The sequence below is a fragment of the Camponotus vicinus genome, unplaced genomic scaffold (assembly GCF_025532165.1).
Source record: "Camponotus vicinus isolate PSW18456_S1 unplaced genomic scaffold, iyCamVici1.0 SCAF_2, whole genome shotgun sequence".
NCBI classification, from domain to species: Eukaryota; Metazoa; Arthropoda; class Insecta; order Hymenoptera; family Formicidae; genus Camponotus; species Camponotus vicinus.
In genome coordinates, this window is record NW_028141956.1 from 1,071,000 (window position 1) to 1,098,991 (window position 27,992).

At 33.6% G+C, this 27,992-nt stretch overlaps 5 protein-coding genes across 23 annotated transcripts; 2 read left to right on the plus strand and 3 right to left on the minus strand.

Annotated features, from left to right (window-relative positions):
* Window positions 1–666: 666 nt before the first annotated feature.
* LOC145966177 (uncharacterized) lies at window positions 667–8,268 on the minus strand. Its single transcript, XM_083090084.1, has 7 exons — window positions 7,627–8,268; window positions 5,330–5,989; window positions 4,463–4,669; window positions 4,325–4,391; window positions 4,087–4,248; window positions 3,882–3,987; window positions 667–3,756 (listed from the first exon to the last, which is right to left on the minus strand). Exons 1-7 carry the CDS (start codon window positions 7,709–7,711, stop codon window positions 3,658–3,660), a joined length of 1,386 nt encoding a protein of 461 aa, XP_082946210.1. The 5' UTR covers window positions 7,712–8,268; the 3' UTR covers window positions 667–3,657.
* Window positions 8,269–8,401: 133 nt separating this feature from the next.
* LOC145966173 (solute carrier family 53 member 1) lies at window positions 8,402–13,464 on the minus strand. 4 transcript variants are annotated; one of them, XM_083090061.1, is made up of 11 exons: window positions 13,054–13,464; window positions 12,549–12,702; window positions 12,179–12,435; window positions 11,789–12,050; window positions 11,528–11,703; window positions 11,313–11,414; window positions 10,901–11,138; window positions 10,412–10,606; window positions 10,278–10,336; window positions 9,836–9,969; window positions 8,402–8,997 (listed from the first exon to the last, which is right to left on the minus strand). In XM_083090061.1, the coding sequence occupies exons 1-11, from the start codon at window positions 13,120–13,122 to the stop codon at window positions 8,760–8,762; spliced, it is 1,884 nt and encodes a 627-aa protein (XP_082946187.1). In that variant the 5' UTR covers window positions 13,123–13,464; the 3' UTR covers window positions 8,402–8,759. The 4 variants fall into 4 exon arrangements, with proteins under 4 accessions (XP_082946187.1, XP_082946185.1, XP_082946189.1 ...); XM_083090059.1 differs by having other exon boundaries at window positions 10,167–10,336; window positions 13,054–13,462; XM_083090063.1 differs by lacking the exon at window positions 8,402–8,997 and adding an exon at window positions 9,293–9,495 and having other exon boundaries at window positions 10,167–10,336.
* Window positions 12,913–15,766, plus strand: LOC145966176 (ribosome assembly protein METTL17, mitochondrial). Of its 6 annotated transcripts, none has more exons than XM_083090082.1 (10): window positions 12,913–12,931; window positions 13,530–13,660; window positions 13,751–13,904; window positions 14,004–14,397; window positions 14,495–14,648; window positions 14,736–14,879; window positions 14,964–15,050; window positions 15,135–15,273; window positions 15,412–15,550; window positions 15,618–15,766. In XM_083090082.1, exons 2-10 carry the CDS (start codon window positions 13,604–13,606, stop codon window positions 15,739–15,741), a joined length of 1,392 nt encoding a protein of 463 aa, XP_082946208.1. In that variant the 5' UTR covers window positions 12,913–12,931; window positions 13,530–13,603; the 3' UTR covers window positions 15,742–15,766. The 6 variants fall into 6 exon arrangements, with proteins under 6 accessions (XP_082946208.1, XP_082946207.1, XP_082946209.1 ...); XM_083090081.1 differs by lacking the exon at window positions 12,913–12,931 and adding an exon at window positions 13,039–13,158; XM_083090077.1 differs by lacking the exon at window positions 12,913–12,931 and adding an exon at window positions 13,064–13,393.
* A 2,387-nt stretch (window positions 15,767–18,153) lies between these two features.
* On the plus strand, window positions 18,154–22,586 carry Cyp303a1 (Probable cytochrome P450 303a1). 4 transcript variants are annotated; one of them, XM_083090066.1, is made up of 11 exons: window positions 18,320–18,410; window positions 18,940–19,097; window positions 19,518–19,616; window positions 19,685–19,936; window positions 20,006–20,474; window positions 20,576–20,756; window positions 20,882–20,990; window positions 21,079–21,259; window positions 21,375–21,492; window positions 21,592–21,730; window positions 21,820–22,586. In XM_083090066.1, exons 3-11 carry the CDS (start codon window positions 19,532–19,534, stop codon window positions 22,008–22,010), a joined length of 1,725 nt encoding a protein of 574 aa, XP_082946192.1. In that variant the 5' UTR covers window positions 18,320–18,410; window positions 18,940–19,097; window positions 19,518–19,531; the 3' UTR covers window positions 22,011–22,586. The 4 variants fall into 4 exon arrangements, with proteins under 4 accessions (XP_082946190.1, XP_082946192.1, XP_082946191.1 ...); XM_083090065.1 differs by having other exon boundaries at window positions 18,323–18,410; window positions 18,849–19,097; XM_083090064.1 differs by lacking the exon at window positions 18,940–19,097 and having other exon boundaries at window positions 18,154–18,410; window positions 19,587–19,616.
* Window positions 22,344–27,268, minus strand: Mgat4a (alpha-1,3-mannosyl-glycoprotein 4-beta-N-acetylglucosaminyltransferase a). 8 transcript variants are annotated; one of them, XM_083090071.1, is made up of 12 exons: window positions 26,851–27,268; window positions 26,506–26,655; window positions 26,324–26,437; window positions 24,970–25,609; window positions 24,822–24,868; window positions 24,409–24,719; window positions 24,208–24,338; window positions 24,025–24,132; window positions 23,744–23,937; window positions 23,527–23,663; window positions 23,317–23,432; window positions 22,344–23,235 (listed from the first exon to the last, which is right to left on the minus strand). In XM_083090071.1, exons 4-12 carry the CDS (start codon window positions 25,501–25,503, stop codon window positions 23,206–23,208), a joined length of 1,608 nt encoding a protein of 535 aa, XP_082946197.1. In that variant the 5' UTR covers window positions 25,504–25,609; window positions 26,324–26,437; window positions 26,506–26,655; window positions 26,851–27,268; the 3' UTR covers window positions 22,344–23,205. The 8 variants fall into 8 exon arrangements, with proteins under 8 accessions (XP_082946197.1, XP_082946202.1, XP_082946199.1 ...); XM_083090076.1 differs by having other exon boundaries at window positions 26,314–26,437; XM_083090073.1 differs by having other exon boundaries at window positions 26,324–26,452.
* Between the last annotated feature and the right edge of the window lie 724 nt (window positions 27,269–27,992).

Consider the following 27,992-nt stretch of genomic DNA (forward strand, 5'->3'; position numbering starts at 1 on the left):
CCATCCGGATGGGGTTAAATTTTTTTAGGGGAACATGATACTTTTTATTACAGATTCGAATTGTACGTGAAAAAATAAGAAACTTTTGTATCAAACGTTTTTTCTGAAAGTGCCTCTGTCAATCTTAAAATTGACCTCATTATTTCATCACAGTTACTTTCAAGGTCAATTTTAAGATTGACAGAGGCACTTTCAGTAAAAAACGTTTGATACAAAAGTTTCTTATTTTTTCACGTACAATTCGAATCTGTAATAAAAAGTACCATGTTCCCCTAAAAAAATTCAACTTCCGATCCGGATGACGTATTTCCGGTCGGAATCAAAAGTTGAAAATATCACCATTTGATAGAGCGTACCCGATTTACTTAAAAATTGTTCGCGATTTTTGATAAAAGCCATTTATTTTCATTTTAAAAGGAGTGTAGTCTGGGACACCCTGTATATATGTATAGATGTATACTTGTGTGCAGTAGTGTAAGTAACGTTCTTTGCGTAGGAGCCAAACAAACATGGCTAGGGGCTGGGGTATGTTTACGGTCATGCGCAAACGGGACACATGGTATATTCCGCTCTGCCATTTGAAATCTTCGATCCGGACGTATATACATCATTTCTCCAAATTGCTCTTAATTCCGCGCGATGTGACATATGTGTGAAGAGGAGAGATGCTTTATAAAATAAATAATTTATTTTAATAAAATAATAATACATTGTATATCTATATAATTTATGTGTATATATATGTGTATATATATTTCGTTCTCTTTTTACGCTCTCTAAGATTTCTCTTTTGATTGGTAGAAGAGAAAATAATAATAAGAATATTGTATATAATTCGCTTAATCACAATTTAAGTAGACGGATGTTGCAAGGGAGAGAGACTATAATTTTAATGCGATATATCAGAATTAAATTTAATTCAATCGACAAATAATTTCCTACTCCGGGTTGTGGACACACAATACGCACAATCATGTACTACAAATCGCTATATGCCAATAGTCTATTTGTACACAGATTGTCCTTTCATAGTATTCTCTGCTTTTACACATCTTATATATAATGTATAATCGTGTAATAATATAATATATATTAGTTAGTGTCGGTAGAGAAGACTAGAAACATAGATTCATGCTTTTAACATATCACACTCATCGGCTAAAAGGTACATTAATCGCTTAATGATATATATATATATATATGTATATATATATTGTAGTGATAGAGGAAAAGGAAGAGCTTTTTATATCGCGAGATCCTATGTATCGTTATATGCTCGCCTTATCCAGCATAACGGCGAATAGATAGATCTTGTAACAGCAATAACGTAAAACAGAGCTATACATTCGCTTCTATTCGCTTCGCATTAAATATATAGACATCTGATATTTGCGAAAATAAATAGTAACTCTGCACTTTCGACTTAGGAGATTAATAGCGGTTTATAGATTCTCTTTACACAGCTAACAATGACGATTATCATAGAAAAATAAAATATATTGTCCTTTTAAGCCAACAAATATTATACGTATATGTATGTGTGTGTTATGTGTATTTATTGGTAACTGTTGAAAGAACAGTTTCCTCGCAGTAAGCATATTTGAGATTGTTGTTCGTAAAGAAACACTGCATCTCGAAAGGTGTAAAAGTGGGAAACATACGATTTAATTTGCATGTTGTACACACAGCTCATGCCATATTGACTTTCTTATATCACATAAAGCGAAAGGTAACAATTGGATAACAATTAGAGATAAGAATAAAATATAATGTGATAAAAAACATTATGGCCTGGTTACACCGACCGTTTGATACGCGTATCAAATGTTATGTTCGTACTAAATGTATGGTGTAAACCACTCCGTTTGAGTTGATACGATACGCATCGAGAAGGCGTATCGTATCAAAATAATACGCGTATCAAGCATATGTGTGGTGCTGTAAACACTTGTGCATCAAAGAACAAAGGATTATTTCTGACTGGTCGGCCATTTTTCGTTTATATAACACTACTGTGTATCACTTGTTGACTCTTCGTACTTTATTGCGTACTTTAGCTGGATTCCTTAAAGCGCGCGCATGTTATACATTTGATGTAAACGCAGTCGAATTAAACGTTTGATGCGCATTACTTTTGATTTGCGTATCAAAAGACGTACGGTGTAAACCAGGCCTATGTTACGAGCAATTTGCTTCAACTCAGATAAAACTACTTATAGTATCACCGTTTAGAATACAATACAAACAATTCCGTACTTAAATACAATTTAAAAAAAGAGCACAGGCTTTCAAATATTTTTATCGAAAGATCGATTCGAAATATATTTTTTTATGATAAACATCTTAATAAAACATTATGACACATAAAATAGTTTACAAAGAACTCGTTAACTCCGTCGTTCGATCAAATATATACATCTCTTTGGAATTATTAATAAAATATTAATGCAGCATCAAATTGAATCTCCCTCATAGTTTTGTCCTTGTTAAAATTTCGTTAGAATAGCAATTTTGTTAGAATAGTAATTCTATGAAAGAAGATATTTTCACATTTCAATAAAATTTATACAATCACTTTTTATCGTGTATACATTAAAACGAATATATTTTGCAAAATGTCATTTAATACGTGTATATTCTAAGAAGAATGTATACGAGAAAGTGTATGTATGTGTGTGTTTCAAATTTCTTTATGAAATATATAATCAATTGTATAATTATACCGTAATACTGTAACTTTCCGTGTACATTCCGACCGATAGTTCCAACAGATTCTCTCAATAACGTTTCAAATTAACATAGTCATTGTTTTTCTCTTTTTTACTTTCAAAGGAGTATAGTCGAAGAATAGACTTTGGTATACTATTGTAGCGCGTATATTCAATAGACATATTCTGTCGAACATCCACAGGAGATGCATTGAATTTCGAGCTGCATAAGCGACGGATGACGTGTCATAAAAAAATAATTGGGTAATCGTACAGTAACTCTGTTCCTGCTATGAAAGTACAAACTATAGTACGTCGCAACGTTAGAAAACAGTTGGGTGTTCTCTGATAGACGAGCCATTTTGCACGTCGATTCGTCGTCCTTTTTAGAGAATTCTCATTACTTTAACTCATAAAAGCGCTGTCGACAATTTAATGCTTCAATACTAGAAGAACCGATGTAGCGTTTTGCGCGGCACAGAAAGAAAACGGTACATACAGTGTTTTTTTTTAATAATTTCTTTCGGAATATAATCAACTAAAAAAAACGTAATTTTTAGGATTAAATTTCTTCGGAATATCACTTTATTGACATTTTGTAAGATCAATTCAATTCACATAGAATCACACTGATGCATCCTTGTTGACTTTGATTACCGTGCTTCGATTTCACGTATCAATGTAAATAGACGCTGATAAATGTTGTCTTATTTCCGGAACGAAGGGTTGAATATCGGTCATTCTAGTATCGAATCGATTCCTTCCTCCCTCTCTCGTAAAATACATTGCCCCTCGCCCCATATATAAATATTAAAGTTGTGTATACACTCAAATATAATAGATAAACATTTCCGATATGGTACATTAACAGTGAGCTAAGCACCAGGGAAGATTTCTTCGAAATTGCGCGCGCGTGGTTGATTTTCTCTCTTTTTCTACTTTACTGAAACTATATGTGGTCCTCTTCTTTGTTGTTGCTTTGCGCAGCCGGCGTCGCTGGAGTAGGATCGTCATGGAACATCGGATTCTTCACCTCCATCTCGCCCGTCTTTAACATATAAATCATCGAAGCCGCTGTTAGGATTAATTTGAGATCCATAATTTGAGATTATGGGAATAAATGTTAAAGATTTTGAGTATGAAAAAATTTATATACAGTTGGAAAAAACTTACAGAAGCAAGTCCCGGGCATTCATAAACGGTGTAGTCACCCTCCTCGTTCTCCTCGTCGCTTTCTGCTTCCGAAAGGGAACCTGGGTCTCTTGTTGCAGAAGTGCGACTGCAACAAACAACGTTTTCCTTTATAACACCTTTCTTTAAAAAAATTTAAGTACTTGTTTCGTTTTCTTTCTTTTTTATATAGAAATAGTGAATTCACTTTTCCATGGCAATAATTTGTTGTTTCTGATGTTGGAAATGGTACATCTGGGCGGATTGGGCGAGTCTCTGGTCACCGGAAGGCGACACGTCCTTGTTCGGTCCTGTTACGCCATAAGCAGGATATTCTATATCCGCTGCAGCTTTCGCACCGCGTTGTAGTCTAAAAAATAAAACAAAACATTGCAAAAAAGCAAAAAGCGCGCGTCAAACTAGTCAATCATTGTAACTGGCATTACCTGCACCATGTTAAACTGATCAATACCAGAGCGAACATCGCTGCTGCGCTGCAACCGGCAACTATGGCTGAAAAAAAATATATTAATCATGTCGATCAGTCCATTTTTTTGCATATTTTACAACTTTTCTCTGCTTACCGATGAAATAGATATCATTATTTAAGTCATGATTCATAGGCACCATCAACGGATGATATCCCGCTGATATGTCCGGTGTCGATCCGGTATCAAGTTGTACGATCAATTCCTTCGGTATCTGCTGATCGACATTTCGCATGTCGTCCTCGTGCTTTATCAATATTGACTCTTTCTTAATCGCCTCTTCTTCTTGTCGATTTACGTCGTCTACGGGTTGGGTATTACATAAATACAAAGTTTTAATTCCATTTATAGAGAGTGTCTTTGAAAAAGAAGCAAAGATAGCAACTATATCAATAGATCAATGTGTTTATATAAAGGAAAAGTTTAAAAAAGAAAGGGTTAAAAAAGGACTAGAGCTTATTAAAGCTTGTATAAACTTGGATTGACGTAATTCGATTCTTTTCAAGATTCTAGAGCAATGCTTCTCAAACTAGTCTCCTTAGACTAAGGTCAAGGGATTCGCGAGGTGAAAACTAGTAGCGAATTAAAAAATTACTAAATATGTAACAAAAAAATTTGATAATAATCTGCATCTTTTCTAACAAGAAAATTCAATAGAGATGTATAAAGAAGTAATAATGCATATCAAAAAATTATTTTTTATTTTATTACATTCCAAATTCTTCATACGAGAAAACCAAATATATCTTGTGAATTTATTTTTCTCTATTTAATTATTCGAATATTATATATTTTTAAATTAAGATATATATCAAAGAACTCGTAATTCAACTTTGGATAGGTAAAAGTCCTTCAAATAAGTTTTATATTCTTTGCAGGACTTTGTTCGCTAAAATAGATTGAGAAGCATTGCTCTCTAGGACAAGGGCAATTAATAGAAGATCAATCAGCGCGAATGTTTACCTGACGAGAACGGCGCTTCGCCGTAGTATCTGGGATCGTTCGGTGCCACCGCAAACGGATGTTTCTCCTCGAGATTCGAGTTGTCAAACTTATACGTAAATTCCGGCTCGGTGGCCTCTGCCGGTCGTGTTGCTTTTCTTCCGCCCTCGTGCAACGAGATGCCCAACGCGGGATTGGGATCTATATACTTGTGGAAAGTGTCCACAACTGATTCCTCCATCGCTCTTCCTCTATCCACATCGAAGGTCTGTCTGTACTCGAGATCCTTGGAGAAGCGACCGTTACTGTTCATCTCGTCTGGCTGCTTTTCTTCGGGATAGTCCGGGTACTTGTGACCCAGATTGTGAAGGTATTCTGAATTCTGTTTCGCGATCTGGTCGGCCATCGAACTGTGATAATTGGGCGGATGATAATAATGCTCCAGCCATTTGTTCAACTTCCGATTCAGGCTCTCCTCGGCAGCCTTCCTGTCGGTTAAGTACTCGACGATTCTGCGTTCCTCCTGATGGTTCAGTTGCTGAAAATCGCTGTGCTTCTTGTGCACAGGCGATAGAAACGTGGCCAGATGCGAGCGATGAAGACGCTGCTGAAGACGATGCGCCTCCAGATAATGGACCAGGTGCTTCAGCGCGATGTCGTCCGACGTCTCCGGGAGCGCATCTGCATAATGTTTAAAGAAATGAAAACCGCGTTCTCATTTTTCGCGCTGCGCTTTTACCAATCAATGTCGACGATACTAATTATCAGCTTTATTCTAATGGCTAATTCTAATATGAAATTCGCGCTTGATGATGAGAAGATAAAAGCGGCTATGAGTGGCGTTGAATACATCATGAGGATGAAAATTGAAGTCGCTCGAATTTTATATGTATTTAATCCTTAAATATTAATAGCTTACTGCTACAGATCGACTACTCACTTAGCTTTATAACTTATAGCTTTTTAATAGTACTACCATTACTATTAAAGTAATGATTCTCCTTTATTAAAAAAATGTTTTATCTTTACAATCATATCATTTCTTCGCTCATTACATTTTTCAAGGAAATGTTATTCCTTTTAAATAATAAAAAAATCATGTTATATTAATATATTGTGATGTGATCCTTTTAGCATTTGATGTACAACGTAAGAGCATAAATTTATACAGAAAATAAATTCTCTTTTCAAATAAGAATTTCCTGCATGACGAGATATTGATCTGCGAAATAGCAATTGATAGTGAATATTTGCTTATGTTATAATCGCATTAACTTTTGATTCTAGTCTATCCGATTAATGCAAACTGAAATATCGTGAGTTAAACTGGAGTTGTATCGAGTTGTACTTGAATTGTTATCGTCGAACTTCCGTTTTCGCTAGCACGTAGAAACGAGTTTCCTGCGGTCAAGATATAACACGCATTCCGCGATAACGCCGACCACTAGGAGAAAAAAAGCTTTAAAATTTAAAAACATGCTTTAAAACTTTTTTCGTAAAATTCTAAATTTTGTAAAAATCATTGACCGGTCAGCAAGGATTTAATCGAATCATCTAATCACAAACAATCCCGCAATTTACTCTTGACCTTCAAGTCTTGATTATGTGATACGAGAATAGAAAGATACTTCGGAGATGATGATGCTGCGGGTTATTTTCTCATCATTCTCACAAATTATAACAAGGCACAAAGCCTTTTATTATATAATACAAATAATATATATTAATTTTATAATAATGTATTAATTTTTACACCATTTTCTAACATTTTTTTTCTGAGTTTTTTTTATTTGAAAAGAATAAAAAAAGATAGAGTCTCCAATATCAGTGTATTAAACTTTTATGTTTTTGATAACACTTTCGATTTTTAGTAAAATAGAAAGTTTTTTTTTAAAGAAAGAATCAAATGATAATAATTCATTGTATCACAGTCAGCTACTTTTGTTTTCAAATTTTCTGTTTCTTATATACATTTCTCCAATACATTCCTGCAATATATTATTACTTAAGGGAAAGAATATTTTAAGAATATTTTAAAAATATGTTTGCAAAAGATTTAGATCATCCCCTACTAAAATATTTAAAGACTCCTCCTCTTTAAAGACTGCTTTCCCTGTAACATATTTTTTTCTTGCAGACCGATCAAGCGTATAAATTTGCACGAGATACTTCATTAATTAATGTGATTTCGACATTTCAATGGATCAATCCTTTTTAATTAACACGAAGGCTACAAGTGGCCGTCCTTCAACGTTACCGTGTCATTCCCCCTGGAGACGTTGTCTCCCGAGACCGAATAGACTCTTTGCCTTACTTACTTCGATAGAAGCTGAGTTCGCCGATGGACAGGCTTAGCAGGAGCGGCATCAGCGTCAGCCAAGTGCAGCCCCGCCGAAGGAGCATCCTCTCGTAGTAGTCGTCGTCGCTGCTGCTCGGCTGCCGAGGGCTGTTCGCACACGAGATGCACGACGATTCTATCGTCGCTCTATTCGCGTCTCCATATGCGAGAGAGCACGTCACTTCATTCAGGGCGGACGGCGAGCTTGCGCGGTTCGGCGCGTAGTTTCATGCTCAATCAATAAACCGACCACCGCCGAGACTTTCGCCCTCCCGCGTCTCGCCTTCGTCTTGTCCCTCTTGTCGCACGAGCGAGTACTCCAAGTTTCGTTCGTCGAAAACGCGATTCTCTCTCCGTCTTCTCCCTCTTGCTTCTCCTCCGCCGGCGATTAATATGGATGCATTAGATGTCATTAAGCTGCATGTGCCCCCACCATACCGCGCACCCGCATCCGCACATGTGAGGATTTGTTCCGGTTACTAGATTCGCTATGGTTCACTTTCCGTCTGCTGGGACGTTCACTTTTCAGAGTTCATTCACTGGCCAATGTTAGATAACGTTTTCTTCAGCGTTTATGATACGATGCACGTTTCGATGGTGGATACTGATGAATCTATTACTTCAGGATTGTCAGGAAGAGGATATCATTGAATAATGATAGCAATATCGAAGCGTTTTCGAATTGTATACTTTGGACGTAATGCCCGGTCTGGTAACGTGATGACACGCGTCTGATTGTTCTTAGAAACATAATGTTTCACTTTGTAACAGTCATTTATTTAGTCAAGGTACAATTGAAGTAAAAGTACATGAGTTGTTAACGTTTAATATAATCTCATTCTTTTGATTCATATTTGCATCATTTGATTTTCGATGACAAAGAACACTCACTTACAGTTAATCTTTAATCACATCGATAGATTAACGTATCTAATTAATGTATCCCATATAAATGATGATTTGATGTTTGAATCTTCCAGAATTTACAATCCAACACATTTTCCTACTTTTGTTAGTTTAATTAGCTTTCACAATAGTTGATGAAATCAAAACTGTAAGACGGAACAAAAACTGATTTAGATATGCATAGTTAATGCATAAATAATCGTCGCCTCAATTGTCATCCATGAGAGATTCGCCCCTCAAGAGCAGTCGAATCGGCTTGCGCTTCTCGTCAACTTTTTGTTTTCTCTTGCGGTTTATCACACCGTCAGAAGCGTCCATCATTCGCAATATCTGCGTCTGATCCGAACAGTCAACTGGTGCAACCGAGATGTCCCGCACGGCTCGAAACCTTCCGCAGTTGTTCAAATGTTCATTTTCCAACCGGAAAAAATTCCACATGAAACGCCTGTCGAATAAACATTGTAACATTATATGAGAGTTCAGTTTTTCTCAATCACTCTCTCTTTTCCCCCTCCTTCACACACATACATTTTTAATATATATAAGCTAATAAAAAAATTCACATATCATGCAAATTTTATAATACAATACGTCCAAGAGATTAGAAAATTGTGCAAATCTAGCGGTATTTTATCGAATTCAAAGATAAGTCGAATTTAAACATATCATGAAATATATAAATTAAATATCTTTAAACATAAAAATTAAAAAAGACAAATTACAACGTATCAAACACTGCAATCATGGGAGTCCACTAATTCGTCTTCGTTGTTGTTATCGTTGTCGTCATTCGTGTCCATCAAACGGATCACGTTCCTGATATCATCGTCCTCGTCGCGTCTGGTGGGTCCTATAGAGATATCCCGCACTGCTCGGAACTTGCCTACGTTGTATAGGTGCTCGTTCTCCAGTCGAAAGTAATTCCACAAGAACCTTCTAGCGACTTATTAGTATAAGGCGCATTGTTAAGCGATTAGATCGGCCGGTTTATCGTCGATTAAGTCGTGATTTTCTCGACTTTCGACGATTAATTATTTCGTTACTATTATACAGAATATGATCGACATTAGAAAAGAGTCGCTTGAGGTAATTTCGAGTAATGCAAGTAATTGTATAGTGCATGCATATAACGAGACAACATAAAAATTGATGATTTGCATTCATTAAGCTAATTTGACAAATATTTCTCACATCAATTCTGACAGACAATCGCACATTCCACGTGCATTCGCGATTAAAACATGAATTTAAAGCATATACTTAGGGAGGAAATAGTTACTTACCTGAAGACCTCCAATGGAGCGACGATGGAAACCATAAGATCTGCATGGACGTAACCCATCTCTGTTAGGGACAAGGAGAATGCCCATCCAAATCGCAAGATAAAATCTTCGACCATCGCAAAATAATAATAATACTGCAAAACAGAATAAAACTATGATAAATTAATCGTTAAATAAATCAATCTTTTGCGCTAAAATTACATGCATAACAATTGTTATTTGTTTAAAATGTAGAAATGACATGAATTCATTACCAGCGCAAAAAGTTAATGTGTCTTGTTATTAATATTAATAATGTTATTAATATGTAACGGATTTTTTTTAAACATACGGGTGACGAGTAAACTATTTCCTCCCTAAGGAACTTATTCTCCCCAGGGTTACTGTCAAAGAGACCCCAATCTAATTTCACGTCCCATGTGTATGTGAAGCAAGAGCTTACTATGCTAACTGTGAGCCACAAATAAAAGTAAGGATTCTCAGTAGATAACACGTAGTATTCTGTAAGAAGAAAACAAATTTTGACAAATAAACATATTTTCAACATCTTTATGTTAGAAAAAGTAAAGGACTTACTCTTGTTTGTCAAGTGCAAATAGGAGAAAATGACGACGAAGAAGCTCGTTGCATACTTTACCGCGTTCAATAAATGCGGATAAGCCTCTTTCGTATCCCGATAACGTCTTAAACATTGTGCAAATCGAAACCAAGCCGGTAGACACACCACGAACGGTCTCATCGACAATTCACGCATTATACAAGTTTCTGTATCTATTAAAAAAAAGAGAAATGTATTGATATTTTAGGGAATTGTAGAAAAAAATAATTATATGCAAGATTTCTTATTAAAACATGTGGAAATAAAATAGATACTAATGTATTTATTAAAAATAATTATTCAAATAGAATAATTAAAACATTTTATCGAATATCGATTAAAAATGTAAATAATAAATGTAATATAATAATAAAAAATAACAGAGCATATAACTCAAAAATGTCATGATATATTTATAATGTGACCCGTTTTATTTCTATATAAATAATGATATAAATTATACTCACCCGTAACATCGGTCCAAGAAGAATTCTGGAAATAGAAGCAGACGAAGTACTGAAAGTCCAGGAAGACTGTGTGAAGGGAATTGAGTTGATCAGCAATCCAAAAGTCTGCAAAGCTCACATAGAAGAAGGGCGCGCAAAAGATGCGACTCATAACGCGTAACGTCCAAAATCTAGCCTCGTGTCGCAACGTCTTGGTAGGATTGAACAGGAACAATGCCAATAACATGTAGAATAGTACCTATAAAGAGCTAAGATCAATTCCTTGATATAAAGAATTTCTTGCATTATAAAATCGATCGATAATTTTCTCTCGTCGCGCTTTAAAATGAATTTCTTAAAAAATAGAGTAGCACTTATTTTACGAATTCTATTCTTAAAAATAAATATCGAGAGCTAAAATAGTATGACTTACTGGTTGAACAAACGGCGGTACACCCAATGTATCGCTATACAGGAAACCCAATATAGATATGGACCAGACCAGGCCAAGTATGGTTGCCATTTCGATGATGTGCTAAAAGTACATGCATCATAAATTCCTCTCTTATGCTACCAACAACTTATTCTTAATTTTAGAATGTTAACACAAAATGATTTTAGCTTGATATATTTAATTTGTGGCAAAACCTGTTCTGATAAGTGATTGCGTGGATCAAGCTCGAATATCAGCACATGATTCACACCAGAAGATCTCCAGCCATAAACGTTGATTCCCATGAGAAACAAGAACTCTATCATCAGAAGTGGTCCACGGTAAATCCGACACAATACTGTCCAATTGTCCTTCTTTTTGTATTGCATAGCTATAATGTAATGAAATTTAAATAAAAAAAATGAGAAAATATAATGCTCAATATATCGGATAAAAGGCAAACGCATTCTGCTTACCGGACAATATCACAGCTATGAAAAGAATGACAAAAGCGCCGGAAAAGAGGCCTACTTTAAATGTGATCCATGGAGAGAGGTGTTCTCCGAGCGGAGGCACTCTGAGCCGTTTCATGGCTCGTTGACGATCACCATGCTCCAGATCTCGAGTCACCAGAGCCTCGGTCTCCACAATGAGCCTATCTATATCCTTACGCGTATGGAAAACCGCCGTATCGACGTGCTCTGCACGCCATTTGGCACCAATGTCAACATTTAAAAGCTACAAATATCATTATATTATGTGCACATATTACTCTCTTGATTACAAAATAAATTCTAACAGCCCTTTTCTAATTCTTTAATTTTTTTTAAATTATTTATGTTCTTGTATTGATCAAACTTATATACTTTATCATGCTTCTTCAAGATTTTTCGGAATCCAGTGAAATTCAGATTCTGGTAGTTTTGAAGTAAAATGAGGAAGAGATAGAACTCGGAAAAGGCCAATTTCAGTTCCTGGAGTTTGCGTGCTGACACTGGCTTCTTATGCAAAATGTGACTGCGATAGCGTGCCTTACGACTCTGAGCATCCTCAGAAACTGATAGAATCTCGCTCAAATCATTGTTAAGCGTGGAAAATCTACGTGTTGCTTCTGCCAGTTTTTCTGAAAATAAATTAATATTACTTGTACATCTCACTGTATATAATCTATTAGAATATTTTTTAATAGAAATATAATATTAATAAAGATATTTAAAATAAATTCATAAGATTTACCAGAATAGAAGGTATTTATTTTAGCCAATTCCTTGTCACAATAATGGAAAAACTTCTCATCAAATTTGCTAAAGTAGCTTTCCAAAACATGTGCTTCGCTTACATCTGCCGATGGAGCCTGCTCCACTGCAGCGTACAGAAGGGCCTTCATTTCCTATCGCATAATTATGAAATTATACAAAGTATTAGAGATATCAGATGTTTAAAGATACCTAGATATTTAAAGATATTTATTAAAAATTTTGCAAATATAATATATGTAATTGCACTGTGTAATAAAATACAAAATATTATTCGAGGATTCATATACGCTTAGTCGACGGTTTTATAAATTATTTATTATTTTTCTCTGTTCATCATTGAAGTAGCTGTCGTAAAATCGTGTATGCATAAAATCTATATAATACCTGTACAATACTAAGAATATTTTTTATACAAAATTTATACAAAACCTATATAATACCTGTACAATACTAAGAATTTTTTTTATACAAAATTTTTATACCTCGTAGTTGATGTATTGTTTTCTCCATTCCGGTGTAATGTGAGCGCTCAGATGCTCCGCGAATTTCATACTTGAAGTGTCAGTTTGCGCGACGATTCGCTACAGGTACACGCGATAATCGAATGTGTTGACATATACGCGAACAGGATTGTAACGAGTTATTTTTGGAGCTTTCATGTATTCGCCGCGAACGACGCATGTTTATACATATTTACAGGTTATGCATGCACCTATCCTTTCTTCGAAGACCTAGAATCTGACGCGGTTGTCGAGATATTTTTTTCGCAATTTTGTCATAATATGCTACAACTTTGTTTTTGCACATGAGTTTTATTGGCAGGTGAATAAAGAGAATAAGAGTTCCTTTTTTCGAGAATTATATGACATTAAGACATAAAGAATTTGTAATCCACGTGACATACTAATGTTTTGTGTACCTATGTGTATCAAAATATCTTCTCTTGTATCTGTCACAGATATTCTAGTACTTTGATGAGGAATATGCGAACTATCGCTCGTTAATATTGCTGAAATAATTTTTATTGCAAATATGGTGAAGCTAATTGTAACAAAGATATCATGTACAAGAATTATTTCTTTACGCTGCGTGAGTATAATGCTATATTTATTGATTAATATTATCTGTTTAGATATGTTAAATAAGATTTTGTAATTTGATACTGAGATCTGTATTCAGTTTTCAACAAAGCCAAAAGTTCTACTTGACGATGCAACATCCGCTTTATTGTCTAACAATGAGATTAAACATAAGCATCATCCAGGTGTTATTAAGCCTAGAACACCAGTGTTCCCAAAATGGGCTTCAAAGGAGATACATACAATTTTGAAAGGTACTTTGATTACATGTAATTTTTACTGCATAAAATACTTAAAATATTTCCAAAACATTTAAATATATTATACATATTATTCCATAATAATATTTGTAGAAAAACAAATAAACTTGAAGAAAATTTGTGAAAGTGCAAAGAAGTTGTGCCAATACTTGTATCAACGCTATCCACCGTTAGAACAGTATGAATTATCAGCAAAATTAGAGAAAGTAGAGAAACATTTGAATGCTGATAATCATGGTGAGAAAATATCTGTGCAAGATATAGATTTCAAGAAAGACACAAAAGCCAGAAATATTTTAAAGCAACATATTTATAACTGGCAACCAATTAATTTTGATAAACTTACCTGCCTGACATATATGGCTGCCAAAAGTGTTCAGAATTATGCAGTTTCGTATAGCATTCTAAACGAGATTAAAACACGAGACAAGGATTTTAGGCCCGAGACATTCTTTGATTTTGGCTCTGGTATTGGTACAAATACATGGTAAGTATAAATGAATATGTCAATTATAGTTTGTGAAATGCCTGAAACATAAAATGTAAAATTGATTAATGCAAAGAGAAAATAAAAATTGTTACAGGGTCGCATCTGAGATTTGGTCAGATTCGTTAAAAGAATATTTTTGTGTCGAACCATCAGAATCTATGATTGAATTGGCAGAAAGATTAGCGGAAGCTGCCGAGCCTAAAATCAAAAATATCTTCTATCGCCAATATTTTCCAGTGTCCATAAATGTAAGAACAATATTTATAAAAATAATTATACAACGAAATTTTTTAAAATTAAATGTATAATTTGAGAAATATCTGCATTATTTCTAGCCTACCTACGATATTGTAATGAGCGCATTTTCTTTATTTGAGTTGTCGGGTCAGCAATCTCGTCTTGAAGCAATATTAAAGCTTTGGAAGAAAACTCAAAATTACTTAATCATTGTAGAAGAAGGAACTAGTGAAGGTTTCAAGGTAGATTTGTTCAATAATGATTATTATTTCTCATTTATATTTCGCTCGTAAAATTTTCATTCTCATCTATTTTTTTTCTGAAAGCTAGTAAATGAAGCACGAGATTTCATCCTCAGATATGCAAATTCAAAATATAGGAAAGAGCCACAATTTGTTCACATTTTTTCCCCTGTGAGTATTGATTAGATAAATATACACATTAGTAAAGATAGACAATTTCGACCACAGTGCGCATCAGTTATATATTTTTTTTAGTGTCCACATGATTTGAAATGTCCGCGATTTGCCACAGACAATATTCTATGCAACTTTAGTGTTTTGTATCATCCATTGCAATTTCTGGATGGACGGGAACACAAATCGCAACTATATTCCTATGTTGTGTTAAAGAAAGGTATATAAAAGAAAACAAAAGTAAAAACTGTTATTTGAATCGTTCAAGTAACAGTTCAAACTTTTGCAATTTCTAATGAATTGATTATATTTGATAATCAATTCACAAATGCAAAATTTTTGATTGAGATTTGTATAGATAAACGTCCCGAGGATGATGAACGATGGCCAAAGATCGTGCAACCAGTGCTAAAACGTTCCAAACACGTGGTCTGTCGCATGTGCCTCGCTAATGGTGAGCTGAAAGAAGAAATCTTTACAAGTTACAAGCATGGAAAGTACGTACCAACATTAAAACTCAATATTCGAATTTATACAACAATTACACGAGTGTTTTATTGCCAGGAATATGTATCGTTGCGCAAGAAGCAGTAAATGGGGCGATAAATTACCACTACATTACGAACAACAGCAAGAGAATCTAGAAGAAAATGGCATACCTAATGAAACGACTACCACTGTAGAATAAGAAAATAAAGTTTTATTCAATATAATTTGCTTTCATCTCTTTTATCACATACATAAAGATTTTTCTTTTAAATCTGATTGAATTATAATATGCAAAAAATAAGCAACGCACATTTTTTCCTAATCCATGTAGAATATGTGTATTTTTTCTAATATCTGAAAAATTATTAATGGAATGAATATAAAACCATGTTTTATTAATTTATTAATTTTCATACTCTAATCGATATTGATCTTTAACGCTTAGGCCCAGTTCCACAACTTACTTTAACCGAAGTTTAAAGGAAGATTTATATTGCGTTCAATGTCCGATGTATGACGTCCGATTGGATACAATGGATTTGGGACGCAACGTAAATCCTCCTTTAACGAGCTAAACTTCGGTTAGAATAAGTTGTGGAACTGGGCCTCAGGCCCAGCCAGGTCTCTGCTGATAGATCTTAAAGACGAAAACGTTATATTTGCATTAGAACAATTTATTAACTCCATTAATTTTAATATTTAGCTATAATCAGAAAACTGTATCTTGATATATGTATATGTTTGTATGTATGTATATATGTATGTATATGTATGTGTATACAGGGTGTCCCAGACCACCCGTACACCCCTTTTAAAATGAAAATAAATGGCTTTTGTCAAAAATCGCGAACAATTTTTAAGTAAATCGGGTACGCTTTATCAAATGGTGATATTTTCAACTTTTGATTCCGACCGGAAATACGCCATCCGGATCGGAAGTTGAATTTTTTTAGGGGAACATGGTACTTTTTATTACAGATTCGAATTGTACGTGAAAAAATAAGAAACTTTTGTATCAAACGTTTTTTCTGAAAGTGCCTCTGTCAATCTTAAAATTGACCTTGAAAGTAACTGTGATGAACTTTCAATAATTAATATTTCTATTATTATTACAAAAATCGTTACATGGAATAGGATTTCTTTATTTAATTTACTGCGCTCTACCTCCTCACAAGTGCGTGAGCTCATGCTCAGGGACACCCTGTATATATTAAGAACTATATATTTATACTTGCTTACGGTTAACTAAATCGTAAACAATTGCTTATTTACTTTACTTTAATGATATAAAATTAGACATATAAGAATCTAACTTTAATCCATTTTGTTGTAAATATCTTGTACTATCGATATCTGATATTTATCTTTTAACTTTAAAAACAAGTTTCCACATACTAGCTATAAGTTAAATGACATTAGGAGGTCTGTCATGCGCTGTTGCGAATAATAGCTTTTATTTTTATTTTATTTTATTTTATTCTTTCTCCTATAGAATTAATTTCTCTCTTAATTGCATTTTATATTTATATTACAAAGTTAGCTGTATTATAATTTCCTATCTTTTATATATCAAGGTTAAAAGTCTTAAATGTCAAACTATGGAATTGACATTTAAGACTTTTAACCTTGCAATACTATCACTACTCCTACTTATCATAGGTTGTTAAGAATCTTTCTATAAGTTGTGGGCTGTATGGTCTAGATGCCAATGCCTGCTCTTGCTTAATAAAAAAATAAAATAAAATAAAATAAAATAAAAACGGGCCATGACACCTCTTAGTCTTCTCTCTGTATATATATGTGTATGTATATATACACACACACAATATACAGGGTGTTTCTTAATAAGAAATGCGAAAATTTTAATAAGAGATGCGAAAAATTTTAGGAGATGATTCTGTGTCGAAAATTAAGAGGGGTTTTTCATATAAACATATACTCCTACATCCCTCCCTGTGGAGTTACACTTCTCCAAAAATAGGGGTAAAAATTAGGTTTTTATTTTTTCTCAAATTTGGAACAAGTTAAAGAAATGAAATTATTAGGTTGATATTTTCTACTAATAAGAAGGTTATTTACTAATATTTTTTTTAGCTTCCCGTATTGTTATAAGGGGATGAAACTAGCAATCCCTAGAGAAGGATGTAGGAGTATATATGTTTATACGAAAAACCTCCCTTAAGTTTCGACAAAAAATCATCTCCTAAAATTTTTCGCACTTATTAAGAAACACCCTGTATATATAAATATAAATTTAAATATATATATATATATATATACATATATATATATATATATATATATATATATATATATATATATGTTTTTACATATATATATCTATTTGTTATTTTATCATCTAAAAATTTAAAATATTAAAACTCGCAAATATTCTATAGATAACATAACAGAATGCACGTAATAGAATGTCTGCTAAAAAAAGAAATAAATGATATATATTGTAAAATTTAATATCAAATTCGTCTTCTCTTTTGTATAAATAAAATTCCCGTACAGTTATTAATCTTTAAAGCACTTGTCGAGTTGCCGCAAACGATTTCTAATATATTCTCTAATGTATCTTCTTTTTTTATGTCGAGACTTCAATTATCTTAAAAATAATAGCATATCTTTGAAATTATTAAATTTTGTATTGAGATCTTGTCATGTATCAGAATCTTTCCGAAATTTGTTATTTCCCCATTTGAGCTGAATAAAATTAATTAAAGACCCACTTACATATTATAATTTTATATTTACATATCGGAGAACGTATGGGACAAAGAGGGGCTTTTAAAAGCGGACCGTACGCTGGTCCACGGCCAGTCCCGCTTATACGACGGACGAGAAAATTTCTCCAGGTGCAAGGTAAGATAAATTCAAGGATTCGAGAAAAAGAGAGTGCGGCTGACTCCTCTCGCGGTGACAGTCTTTCTCTTCGCGATGTGCTCGAACGAGACGATGTAACGTGTGCTTTCCTTTATTTGCCTGACACTTGAAATAATCGCTCATTTAGAATAAATAATAAAATTTAATAGTCTAAAAATTATAAAAATGAATGTAAAATGAATCATTGTATATTTTGAACGAAATTTGTTTCGTTATTATAATAACGATGTATACATATAGATGTATACATCTCAAGCCATAGGCAATTTTCTACATTATTGGTTTAAAAATGTCGGTATTGTTAAAAAATTTTACATTTTTCTTCTAAAGTTTATAGTAATATATATATTTATATATATTTTTTATAAAGTGTGTCATCATAAAGAAAATGTAACATCTGTGCAATTTATATTTCAGTTAATAAAAGAAACCGGAAATTTTTGGATATATTTTTTGCGTAATTTCCAAATCAAATGCCAAATAATTAAATTAAAACATACATGCATAGATTCTTGCAAGAATTATATTTCGAATCGATCAATCATGCACGATAATGCTATTCCGAGTGCATCGATAAATTCCAAAGTAGACATGATCGAGACCGGGGAATTCGAAAGCGACCACGAAGAACCACCTTGCGCACGTCGTAATGAAATGCTGTTAAATGTACATCAATTACGCAATCAGTTATGGGATAATGCGAGTGACGGTGCATTTGTATAAGTAACGCGCCGGTTCTTCCGTATGCAACTTTCTCTCATGAGAGCACCACTTTCGAGAGTGTTTCACTTTCTTTCTTAGACTCGTTTAATGTTTGTCATATATGTACATTATTGGATGCATATGTGTGCGAATATCCGGTCGCAAATACCGATTGCATGAACTTAATATCTAAACAAGCTAAAAGAAATTAGACAGAAACATATCTCTCTCTATGGAATTCATATTTCTTACAAATTCAAAAATTCCTATTATTTATTGTCGGATATATTTTTTTATATATAGTTTTATCTATATTTTTATAATTTACACCTTTAAATATTTTTAATACACCCTTTTAAATATTTTTTTATTAATATGTTGTAGATTAAATTTATCAAATGCTCGCCACGGCAATGTTATTGCTAGTACTGATACTGCTGTTGCTATATCTAGGCTGCCGCAAGCCAAAAGGATACCCACCAGGTAAACGAATTCCTTTTTTAAGCAGTTTCTTTTCTTGAATTATGACTAACATTCTTCATCATCATTAGGTCCAAGATGGTGGCCTATTCTGGGCTGTGCGCTGGAAGTGGCGCGCATCCGTCAGGAAACCGGATATCTCTTCGAGACCTGCTCAACGCTTTGCAAAAAGTACGGTCCAGTGGTCGGTCTAAAGATCGGCAAAGACCGCATTGTCGTCCTAAACGACCTGGAGAGCATGCGAGCGATGCTGAATAACGAAGATTGCGATGGCAGACCGATCGGACCCATTTATGAAGCCAGAACTTGGGGTGCTAGACGTGGTAATTATCTGGAAAAAAAAGATGACACTTCTTCGAACGTCGAAAAATAATTAAATAACAATATTTCAGGTCTCATCGTCGTGGATGAGCGATTGTGGGTGGAACAACGACGATTCGTTTTGCGACACCTGAGGGAATTTGGCTTCGGTCGTACTAGCATGGCCACGATCATCGAAGACGAGGCATTAAAGCTAGTAGAACATTTCAAGAAGCTGCTTCGAAACGATTATAATTACGAGATCACTGATGTAAAAAAATCGATAAACAGCAATAATACCGGACAAATATATAAGCTGCAGAAAGATTCCAAGAACAAACAAGACGAACAAAACAAGTCGAAGTTGTGTAACGAGGTCAATATAATCGAGAATAAGGTCTCCAATCATCATAAGACTCGGACAGTATCGGATCTATATATGAAAGCCGAAGACTATGCGGAAGTCAGAAAAGTCTCTCAATCGGGAGTGATTATACCTATGCATGATGCTTTTGGAGTGACCGTATTAAATACTCTTTGGAAGATGATGGCTGGTAAAAGGTCCGTATCAATTACTTTTGTTGTTTCTGTTCTTTTGTGAATCTAAAGAGTCTAAAGTCTAAAGAAAAAGGATTTTTAATGTCAATGTTCGATTTTCGCAGATTTGATACTGGCGACAAGGAACTTACGTACCTACAGCGAATCCTTACGAAACTCCTGAGAGAAATCGACATGATCGGCGCACCTTTCAGCCATTTCCCGCCGTTACGTTTCATCGCACCAGAAATGTCCGGCTATAAATCATTTATACAAACGCATCAAGAATTGTGGGCATTCCTGAAAGTGAGCGAACATTATTATTATCATGTATCAGTATATCATTAGATTGTTTTACGAACAAGTGTCTCGATATTTGAAGATAACTTGCTGAAGATTCCTTTTGATTGTTGAAGAATCCTTTTTCACAGGAAGAATTGCATAATCATAAAAATACATTCGTATCAAGCGCGCCGCGGGATTTGATGGACGTCTATCTGGCTGTACTGAATTCAAAAGATTGCAGCGATACGTTCTCAGGTATTCAGAAGTATACGGTTTTATAAGACATAACATTATTATTACCGTAAGAATAATTTCATATAATAAGAGAAAATAAATTTTTCAGAGTCACAATTGTTGGCGATCTGTGTCGATCTCTTCATGGCAGGCTCAGAGACAACTTCGAAAGCACTTGGTTTTGGATTCTTGTACTTGATACTGTTCCCGCAGGTTCAAAGAAAGGCACACGAAGAAATAGATAGAGTTGTTGGTTGCGATAGATTTCCCACGTTGGCCGACAAACCGAGGTAATCATGGTGGATTACTTTCACATGTAAATGCGCGAGAATATTAATTTTGCGCACGAAAATAAATTCTTAAAAATTCTTTCACTCGTATAAAGTATCGATCCTTGTTTTTCAGAATGCCATATGTCCAAGCTATTGTCTTGGAATCTTTAAGAATGTTCATGGGTCGTACTTTGAACGTTCCGCATAGAGCATTGAAAGACACTTCTATTGTGGGCCATAAGATACCAAAAGTAATCACAAAATATGAAAATATCAAATCGTTAGACGAAAGATTTAACACACTTTGCAAGTTGATAAAAGTGAAAATAAATAATTATTATCTCTTCTAGAACACGATGCTCATTGTGAATTTCAATAGAGTGCTTATGGATGAGTCTTGGATTGATCCGGAAAATTTTCGCCCGGAAAGATTCCTCGACAGTAGCGGCAACGTCGTTACGCCAGAAAAATATTTTCCCTTTAGCATCGGTATGTATGTCTCTTTATCTCCCTTGCACTATCATGTTTATATAACACATTAGTATAATCAAATATGTAACACAATTTGCATCTTACAGGCAAACATCGTTGCATGGGGGAAATATTAGCTAGGAGCAACATTTTTGTTATAACGGCCACTCTGCTGCAGGCGTTCAGCTTCTCCGTGGTTCCCGGTGAGCCACGACCATCCACACAAGATTTCGTAGACGGTGTCACGGCCGGTCCCAAACCGTATAGAGCATTAGTTTCCCTGAGAGAACGTAATTGAGGTGTTTGTAACTTTCTGGGACTGCATCTATTTATCTAATCCTCGTCCAGCTTTAATTTTACTCTAATCGAAGTCGTAATATAACAGGATTACTTTTATATTTTCAGTCAAAAATTTCTTTTACATTTTTTAGACTGCAAGATAGAAGTTAACACAACGTCAATACAAAGACATTTTTTGTCACAAAAATATATTTTTATTATTATCATGTATAGGAATATATACGTATATGTATGTATACACATGTGTATGTATATATATACATATCTGTGTGTATACATACATATATATACGTATATAAAGAAAGGTACGCGAAATAAATAATTGTACATATATTAGAAGAATATAGTCTTAATATCACCGTTTGTCAGACATTAACAAACGTTTGAATCGACGTTAACACGTCGTTTGACAATAAATTACAGACTTGTGTATACAGACTACACATAATCGCGTGGATTATATATAAGTAAGTATGTCTCGCTTTATAAAGTTTGTCTTTTTTTAAATATAATTATATATCTTGTTTTTTATCATATATCCAGCGCTTGCACACTTTAATCTAGTATTATATTTTGCGCTTCCCAGTCTAAGTATCATCTTTTCAGTGTAAACAGTCACATTTACCTAAATGTGATCCCTGAACCTTGTACGCAAAGGATTTCTACACGCGAATATCGACAACGAATCAAAAACACGTAAATGCAGGTACAGTTTCGGTTAAATAATTGAGACACGATTAATTCAAAAATTAAGACACAATCTTATACAGAAAACACACATAAAACACACTGATGCTAAAATTGATCTAAGAGATTTAACAACGTGCCATTATATTCATTCATTAAACTAAATGTATAAATATCAAAAGGGAAATCGTTATATATTACCACTCGAATATTTGTGCTCTTTAGCACACACAATCATATACTATAAACTTAAAAAATAAAACCTGTACAAAATACTGGACCAATAGAAAAATTTGCTTCATTTAATAGTTGAAAACATACTCACACACACATCTCTTGTGTAATGGACGGTATTGAACTAATAATTGCTATATTGCTCCACTCAATATATAATATGTGTGATAGCGAAATAGAAAATGTAAAAATAATAAATGTTATAAAACCAGTCGCTTACGCTAACCGTACAGGTGGTATTGAAAGAACGCTCGAGAATTCTCACCCCTTAGTCAGCTAGGTTGATCCTCTACTATATGAATCTAATTAAAAAAATTATTTCCTTACACTAAGAATTAATATTAAAATTTAATATTATAAGATAAAACACCGGGAATTTTTACCTCGGACAGAATGGCCCAGTTTTCGCTCTCACTGTGTATAGTTAAACGAAGCACTGATATTCTACCCAATCTTCGATCCACAGTCCCTTCGGCAATACCAAGTACATCAAATTTACCTAATTTACAATAATGTTATTTAATAACTCTTAAAAAAATCCTATTGTTAAACAAAAATTTATTACAAAATACATATAGGATTTCTTTTGTTACCTATAATAACATAACCATCCTCTGTCACATCATTACTGTTCCTATCCAACAATGAAGACATCTCGGACAATACTTCCACTGTCGTATTATAAAATCTATCAGATGGATGTTCAGGATTTCCACTCCTAAATAAGTACCTGCATATAAAATAATATAATAATTGTAAGATTTCACATCCAAAATAAAAGAATCTAAATCATCTGTCTTATTAACTTACTTTTTTATAAAAATAGGATGTGAAAATTTAAACTTTAAGTGATCTCCTGGCTGTGGCAGTAGACCCCAGAAGAATGATTCACCCTTGTATGCTTTTTGCAATGTATATTGTTTGTAAGGTTTAATTTGAGTTTCTACAGTCGCCTCGGGATTCTCGTGAGCGTAGAACAGCGTTATCTTTCCAAATTGCTTGTCCTAAATAAATGTAATTCACAATTATAATTTGGTCCATCATAATTGTATCTTTTTTGAATTGTCGAAAATAGAAATATTCAATATTACTTTGAGTTTCTGTACTTTGCCCTTTAAAGAGGAATGTGTTCCTATGTGTTGAAAAAGGGAAGGCTTATAATGCACCCACAATTCTGCTTTAGCCATTTTACAGTGTTTCTGTCAAAAAAAAAAAGATTTCTTTGAATGATTAGATTATTTTATTGGCTCTCCTTTTTGATTGTTTATACTTACACTATCTTTATCAAGACTGCAGACCTTTGTCGATATCAAATGATCCAACAACCAATCGACAGGCTTGTCATTGTGGAACATTAAAAAGAATTGAATCAGCCAAGGCAATTCCACACATTTGAACAGTTTTCCTGTATTAGTATAATTTGTAATATCCATATGACATATTTATTACTACTATATAAAATATATATGCCATACCAATAAATCCGAGCTGACAGAAATCAAGGACAAACCAATTCTCCTTTGTACCAATCTTCTGCAATGCAAAGGTTTTCATAGTAGTTATAAAGTTTTTCTTGGCCCAAATATCGTCCTCCAGTTGTACATAAAACGTGCCTTTAGTCTGAGCATAGGACATGAGGAAGGCAAAGTCCAGATTCTGTTTGGATCGCCATACGACACGTTGATGATCGTCGCCGAGAGTATCGCGCAATTTTGACAAATCTGGATAAAAAGATGATGATGGCGATATTACATCGATAACGCCAGCTTCACATTCGCTTGGAAATCTAAAACAAAATGCGAGAGAAAACATTATAAAAAGGACTGTATCAATTTAGAAGTTGAACAAATAAGATGAACAAAATGAAAATTCAATCGCATAAACCTACTGGACTTCAATTTGCTTTGCAACATATGTTACATAATCCATGTCTGTCTGCAGAGAAAATGTATATTGTTATGAAATGTATGTTAATTCAATTCCTCAATATGCAAATGGAATTAATAGATTATTTCATAATCAATAGTTTTACTTACTTCAGCCACCAAAACAATGATCAGTGTGTCCGCAGTTTCCGCAGCGTTCATGCGATCCAACAGGTTTTTCAAAGTCGCCATAAGATAGGACTGAACCTCACGCTTTACTGTTGGTACACCCAACACTATACTTACACCTGATCTACCTTTGCTCTGCACAAATGCGGGACGCAAGCTATTTGGATCATTCAGAAAATGTGGTAGAAAGTTGTAAATTGAAGGCAATTTGATGCTGGTAATATTGGAGGTGCCATTATTGATGAGCAGTTGCAAATCTGGCAGGATGTGATTGTTTTCAATCAGCTGTAGTAGTTGATGTGATAACAGATTTATTTCCTCCTGACTACCAATGTACTTGGCATGCAAATGCTCCAGCTTAGCTTGTAATTCGGCAATGCTGTTCTGCAATATAGCTTCTTCGTGCATGTCTGAAGGCATTAGCAGATTCAAAATTGCACATGGTACCAAGACTAACAAGAGTACAATCAGGCATCGCTTCCGCACTGAAGTCAAAGCTGTGAAATGCGGCGTCATCTTCCTCTTGTCTGGCTCTAGATTCTACATGATTGCATTCATAATTTCAGGAAGTAGAAAGAGAAGTATCTTGTGGAAATCACAGTCATTTATCAATTGAAAATATCTGTAATAAAAAATGAAGATTGGTTAATGATTGTTGTGTTCTGCACCTAAGTTAACATAATACAGAAATTTATTATATAGATAAACAATGTATGATAAAGCTATACAAGATCCTCAATTTATAGATATTGTCTGATTCTAATTTCTCAAAGCCAGTTTTTCTAACAATAAAGATTTTATTAAGAAGTTATAAAGATGAAAATTAAGTTAGAGAGAAAAAAATAATTTTTATTAATAATTTGATTAATAATTTTTAATATTTTCCTGAATATAGAAAATTTATACTTTTAAAACAAAACAATTATGATTATAAACATGTAATTATAATACATGCATGTAATTATAATACATATGTATAATTATAATACATATTTTAATGACATGTGATTATAATACATGTAATTATTATGCATTACTCTAAAAGTAAAAATTATAACAATTACAGTCTTAGTCTAATTATTAAATAACTGATTGATAAATTGCTTGAAAAAGTTTCTACTGATAATATAAACATTAAATTTATTAGCACACATGACAATTTATTTCGCTATCGTTAAGATATACAAAAAAATGGTATTTCTCGGGTCGATCTCAAGGAAGTCATTCCTGATTTGCCTCTTTAAAAATGAAAGAATATCTCGAGGATAAAGGGAGGATAAAGTTACTAAAAAGGAGGTCGAAAACTAAAAAATTCTTGAACGAAACTCGTAATTACAGCATATGACACGTTGGTTGCTCAGCAAGACCGATGAAACGTCTTCCTGATCTAGCCTTCCTCGAGGTCGCAACTGACATATGCGCGTTTCGACGACATTGCCACGTTGTCGAGCTGAAATTTGATATTCTTGACCAAGAGACTTCCTAGAATATATGTTGCGTAAAATATGCAATATATACTTTGATTATATCCGGATGTTCCTCCGAATTCTTCAAAGACAAGAAGCAACAATCGCGCGTTGGACACCCGTTTCCAACATAACCTGCTATTCGGACATTGGGTTAATTTTTTCGTACCCACCATATATATGTATACGAGTATATTAGGTGCTAAAACATGTGTAAAATAATACTGACGATAATAAAAATGGAGATATTTTTTCTTTCCGAAAGAATGACAAGAGGAACTTGACAGATCTTAAAAAATTCGAAAAATATTTAAACGTATAAAATTACAAGAGGCTTCAAGAAGAAAGATTAATTTGAATTTAATAGATAATATTTTGACAAATCCTTTCAATATACCTGTATTATACACGGATGTTGAAATAATTTTAATTTATTAGTGCATAATTTTTTATTGGCAAATATATATCACGTTTATAAAACACAATATTAGTGAAACCATCAATCTTAATTTTGAAGGCAATATATATATATATATACATATATGTATATATAAAATATAAAAGCACACCTGATAATTCAACATGAAATTAATGGCCTGATAATTATATATTTATCGCTTTATGTGTCAGGAGATAATATATTTTCTGAGGATACTTATCTCTTTTCGTGCGAACGATTTGCCAAAAAATGTAAACATGTTCCAACATTAAGTGCTCAATGGCACTTTTTTACTCTGTTCGTGCATTGTTGAGATAAGAATTGGACAAACAAGAATTTCATTAAGAACATTTTTGAGCTTGATAATTTGTAAAATATATATATATAGAATCTATTATTGTAATGTAAGAGAAAATCACAAATGTAAATTTACATTACGAATTAGCTCGCAATACTTTTATAAATATACGTTTACATAAAGAGATTCATTTGTAAAACTTTAAAAATCGATTATACGAATGTAAAACTGTCATATTTTTATGAAAATAATTATTCCGCAAAGCTTCCTCATGTTTCTTCAAAAAACCAACGTGATAAATAGTCACGATGCATGAATATTTAGATACGACACGTTTGACTTTAAAATTTTGGCGGATTTACAAACGAAAGTAACACCAAATCGATCAATCAGACAAAAGGAGCAAACATTTCTCGATCCCGATTGGTAGGTTAAATATCACTCTATCCCACGGGTAAGATTTCTGAACCAAATATTGTCTGCCTAATGTCTCACCCCAAATAACTTTTTTTATTTTTGATTGTAGAAAAAAATGTTTCAGATAAAAATTGTTTGACTCGAAGAGGGACATGAGATGATGTCATTGGTTTGACCTTGGATAATTGTTTGAAGGTCACATGAAGGTCATCTTTAATTTCTTAAACGGAACCTCCTATTTTTTATTACATATTCTTGTAGCTTATCTTGAGAGCTTTTCAAAACACTATAATAAAGTATCTTTTTATTGAGTACTTTTCGAGTTATGAGGCTTGAAAGAATTTCTTAATTTTACATAAACTATAAAATATCTAGTAAAATATTC

Bases quoted from the DNA above. Each gene is read 5' to 3' on its own strand.
- LOC145966176 (XM_083090082.1), top strand. From the start codon at position 13,604: ATGGTGAAGCTAATTGTAACAAAGATATCATGTACAAGAATTATTTCT. The intron at 13,661-13,750 runs GTGAGTATAATG...ATCTGTATTCAG, and splicing joins GAATTATTTCTTTACGCTGC to TTTTCAACAAAGCCAAAAGT. The intron at 14,398-14,494 runs GTAAGTATAAAT...AAATTGTTACAG, and splicing joins GGTATTGGTACAAATACATG to GGTCGCATCTGAGATTTGGT.
- Mgat4a (XM_083090071.1), bottom strand. From the start codon at position 25,503: ATGACGCCGCATTTCACAGCTTTGACTTCAGTGCGGAAGCGATGCCTG. The intron at 23,938-24,024 runs GTAATATTGAAT...ACATTTATTTAG, and splicing joins GCAAAGTACAGAAACTCAAA to GACAAGCAATTTGGAAAGAT. The intron at 23,433-23,526 runs GTAACAAAAGAA...ATTGTAAATTAG, and splicing joins GGATGGTTATGTTATTATAG to GTAAATTTGATGTACTTGGT.
- LOC145966173 (XM_083090059.1), bottom strand. From the start codon at position 13,122: ATGAAATTCGCGGAGCATCTGAGCGCTCACATTACACCGGAATGGAGA. The intron at 12,436-12,548 runs GTAAATCTTATG...ATTTATTTTCAG, and splicing joins AATAAATACCTTCTATTCTG to AAAAACTGGCAGAAGCAACA. The intron at 10,337-10,411 runs GTAAGTCCTTTA...TTCTTCTTACAG, and splicing joins TTTGCACTTGACAAACAAGA to AATACTACGTGTTATCTACT.
- LOC145966177 (XM_083090084.1), bottom strand. From the start codon at position 7,711: ATGCTCCTTCGGCGGGGCTGCACTTGGCTGACGCTGATGCCGCTCCTG. The intron at 3,988-4,086 runs GTGAATTCACTA...TGTTTGTTGCAG, and splicing joins CAAATTATTGCCATGGAAAA to TCGCACTTCTGCAACAAGAG. The intron at 3,757-3,881 runs GTAAGTTTTTTC...TATATGTTAAAG, and splicing joins AATGCCCGGGACTTGCTTCT to ACGGGCGAGATGGAGGTGAA.
- Cyp303a1 (XM_083090064.1), top strand. From the start codon at position 18,317: ATGGGACAAAGAGGGGCTTTTAAAAGCGGACCGTACGCTGGTCCACGG. The intron at 19,617-19,684 runs GTAAACGAATTC...CATCATCATTAG, and splicing joins GCCAAAAGGATACCCACCAG to GTCCAAGATGGTGGCCTATT. The intron at 20,991-21,078 runs GTATTCAGAAGT...TAAATTTTTCAG, and splicing joins TTGCAGCGATACGTTCTCAG to AGTCACAATTGTTGGCGATC.